At 61.1% G+C, this 3,195-nt stretch overlaps 1 protein-coding gene across 1 annotated transcript in view; it reads left to right on the top strand.

The window, feature by feature from the left end:
* The first annotated feature begins 3,018 nt into the window (after positions 1-3,018).
* The window catches only part of Bcan (brevican), a 10,461-nt gene continuing 10,284 nt past the window's right edge, over positions 3,019-3,195 (top strand). The window contains exon 1 of the mRNA XM_033758084.1: positions 3,019-3,109. Within this exon, the coding sequence (XP_033613975.1) occupies positions 3,019-3,109 (91 nt within the window). The remainder of the gene's footprint in view (positions 3,110-3,195) is intronic.

Genomic DNA, 3,195 nt, shown 5'->3' with positions numbered 1-3,195 from the left:
GGGGGAGCGGCGGGTGACCCTTCCTCACCCCTCGCGCTGGGCCGGCCAGGGCTGGGAGCCCAACACTGCCACTTACTTGCTGTGTGACCTTGGGCTACTTAGTTGACCTCGCTGAGCCTTGCAATCCCACAGTGAGGGAGAAACACAGGCGGTCTTCTCTGCCAGAGGGGGCTGGGAGTGGGGTACCCTCCTGGGCAGGCTGGACGCTTCCTCCCGGCCGTCCACACCCCATTCCCCTGAGTAGGTCGGGCAGAAGGCTTCTAAAGGACGGAGAGATTGGCCCCGGCTTCTCTGCATCCTTACTGCCTGCACCACTCAGATATCAGACCGCAGGGCCGATCCGGGAAGGGTGCACACCATAGACCTCCACGGGGTGCCAGCTGGCTGCCGAAGCCCAGGTCCACGGTTCAGATTGTATGCCGGGGGAGCTAACAGCTCTGCCCGGCCATTGCTCATGGTATTACTAATTGTGCCTCCAATAAATAGTGCTATTTATGGGACTGTTGCAATTACTCCTGCCAGCCCTAGGCCCTCCCTGGAACTATGGGTTCTTTTGCTCTCCTGCGTGGGCCCCGCCTCCCTGCTGAGCCTGGAGCTCGGGTCCTGCACAGCAGCCCTGCGACTGCTGACTGGTGGACACTGGGCACCGAGCTGGTGGGCGTTGGGGTGGGCACAGTCCTGGTCTTGACTCTGGTGTCAGGTCTGAGGCCTGTGGGGGGTGACAGTGTAACAAGAGGAAGGTTCCTAAAGTGCTTGAGAGAGGGAAGGGGTGGGCCAGAGACGGGACAGTGCCCTGGGCACTGAGGTTACGGGAGGAGGCGGCTGGGCATGGCAGGCGAGGGTGCAGCCCAGCTGCCCCCTGCCAGGGCTCTCCTCAGGGCCCCTCACTGTGCCAGCAGCCAGGCCCCACATAACCATGGGGAGAGGAAAAAGCCGCCCAGGGCTCCCCTTGGTCCCCCATGGTCAGTGACCCTGCTCTCGGTGACATGTGACATCCTCTGTGTTCCTGGGTGGCCCGACCCTCACTGGTCACCTGCCGTCAGAGTGGAAGTGACAGGGTGCAGCGGGGTGCTGGGCCCTGACCCCACTCACACACACAGAGACGTCTCCCTGGCACCGGCTGCCATGCCAAGCGGCCCCCACTTCAGCCACAGCGCAGCCCTCGCCAGGGCCCCTGCCTGGAGCTGGCCTCTCTTGGCCCCTCTCGCCTGGCCTCCTTCTCCTCCCAGACCCAAGGCCCAGGCCCCAGCTCTCCACTCCTCCCCCAGCCATGTCTTGAACCAAGTGATGGCCCAGGACGGGGGGTGGAGTGGATGGAGGAGGAGGCAGTGGAGCCTGGCCTGGGAGGACCAGGAGAAGAGGAGTTTCCCCATTGGTTCAGGCTCAGGAAAAGGGGACCATGTGTGAAACAGAGCTGGAGAAACAGGGGAGGTGACCTCTGAACAACGAGTCTGGAGTGGGAGACGGTCCCAGTGGGGAAGCCTGATCTGTAGGAAGTCCTACTTGTGGTCTAACCTTCATCCCTCCTGCTGTATCACAGGCATCCCATGTTCTTCTTGCTCTAAAGATGATGTTGGCACCGGCCCTGCAGGCTTCCACCCCAGGCCACACTGGCCTGGTGCCTAACCTGGCTTTGCTGGGAACCCAGGGTCAGCCCGACCCGTTCCCCAGTGTGGCCCCAGCTCTCTTAGGAAAGGACAGGTGCTCTGAGGTCTTGAGAGGAATTCTGGGTTCTCAGCTTCTAGCAGCCAGGCCCGGGAGGGGGTACCCTTGAGTCCTCCTGGCCCAGGGCCTGCACAAAAGGTGGGGTGGGGGCAGGACCTGGCGGGAGGCCAGCCTGGGGGAGACAGGGGCTTTGTCCCAGCGTTTCTGAGCCAGAGATCCAGTGGGAAAGCGTGCCAGGCAGAAAGGTGCGGCTGGGCTGGCAGAGGAAGGGAGAGGGAGCGAGGGAGGGGTGCGGAGGCCTGAAGAGTTTCCCCGGGAGCAGTGGTGGGAGGAGGTGGGGGCAGAGACAGCAGGATTCCTGGTGTCCGTCTAGGCTCCCTCCTGGAGGAGCCGGGAGCTTGGGAGGGGAAGGGATGGTGGGCAGAGGCAGAGGGCCAGCTGGGAGAGGGGGGCCTGGCCCCGGGGCGGCAGGTGGAGTTCACATTGTCCCTGGGTGTCTGGGGGGCTTTGGTTCTAGGAGCCCCAGGGGGTGCCAAAATCTGCAGCTGTTCAGCCCCTCGCATGAAACAGCACCAGTGTGAACCCTTCTGTGTGCTCTAAGTCATCTCTAGCTGGCTTTGGGGTGTTTTGTTTTGATTTTGGTACTGAGGATTGAACCCAGTGCCTTTGCACCAAGCTACATCCCCAGCCCGTTATTTATTTAGAGAGAGGGTCTCACTAAATCCATAAGTTGCCCAGGCGGGCTTGAACTTGTGATCCTGCTGCCTCGGCCTCCCAGAGTGCTGGGTCATGAGAACGCACCATCACGATTAGATTTCTCATCCTACCCAGTACAGTGGAAATGCTATGTGAATCGCTGTTACGCTGATCCTGGAATAACAACTGGAAAGCCTGTGCCTGTCCGGTATGGACAGAATCTTTCTCTGCAGTTACCTGAATGCCCAGAGGAGGAACCCCACAGACTGATTGGGTCTGGCCGGGTCCAGCCCCCACCATCCATGTGATAAGCATTTACTGACCTACTGTGGGCGCAATGTAGTGCATTTCTAAGGGTTTGTTTGATCTAAAGCCTTGTCAAAGCACAAAACCTCCTCCCAGCTTGTGAAGTTGTATCCATGGTAGTCTTAGACCCTGACACCAGGGGACCTTGGGCAAGAAAGAAAACACAGGCCCAGAGAGGGTCGGGAACTTGCCTGGGTCACACAGCAAGTTGGCAGGATGCAGTCTCCGCCTTCAGGAGGAATCCTTTGACAGGGGACAGGGTTCAGAAGGCGCTCATGACAGGTGTGAGCCTGTGGACTTCCACGTGAGGCCCAGCCCCATCTCCCTTTCCCAAGCCCCAGCTCCTGCAACATGGCCCTGCTGCTCCCAGCTCTCATGGTCGCCCTGGCCCTGGCCCTGGCCCGGGTCCTGGAAGCTGACGTCCTGGATGCGGACAGCTCCGGTGAGCAGCCCACTCGGGGAGGAGCGGGGTGTCCTGGGCGTCCCTCCTGTGGGCAATGCCGCCCCGCCAGGGCAGAGGAGGGCGTA

Source organism: Fukomys damarensis, unplaced genomic scaffold (genome assembly GCF_012274545.1).
Source record: "Fukomys damarensis isolate Sample0158 unplaced genomic scaffold, DMR_v1.0_HiC HiC_scaffold_33, whole genome shotgun sequence".
Lineage (NCBI taxonomy): Eukaryota > Metazoa > Chordata > Mammalia > Rodentia > Bathyergidae > Fukomys > Fukomys damarensis.
Note: the sequence above shows the minus strand (reverse complement) of the source record. Positions and strands in the feature narration are given on the sequence as shown.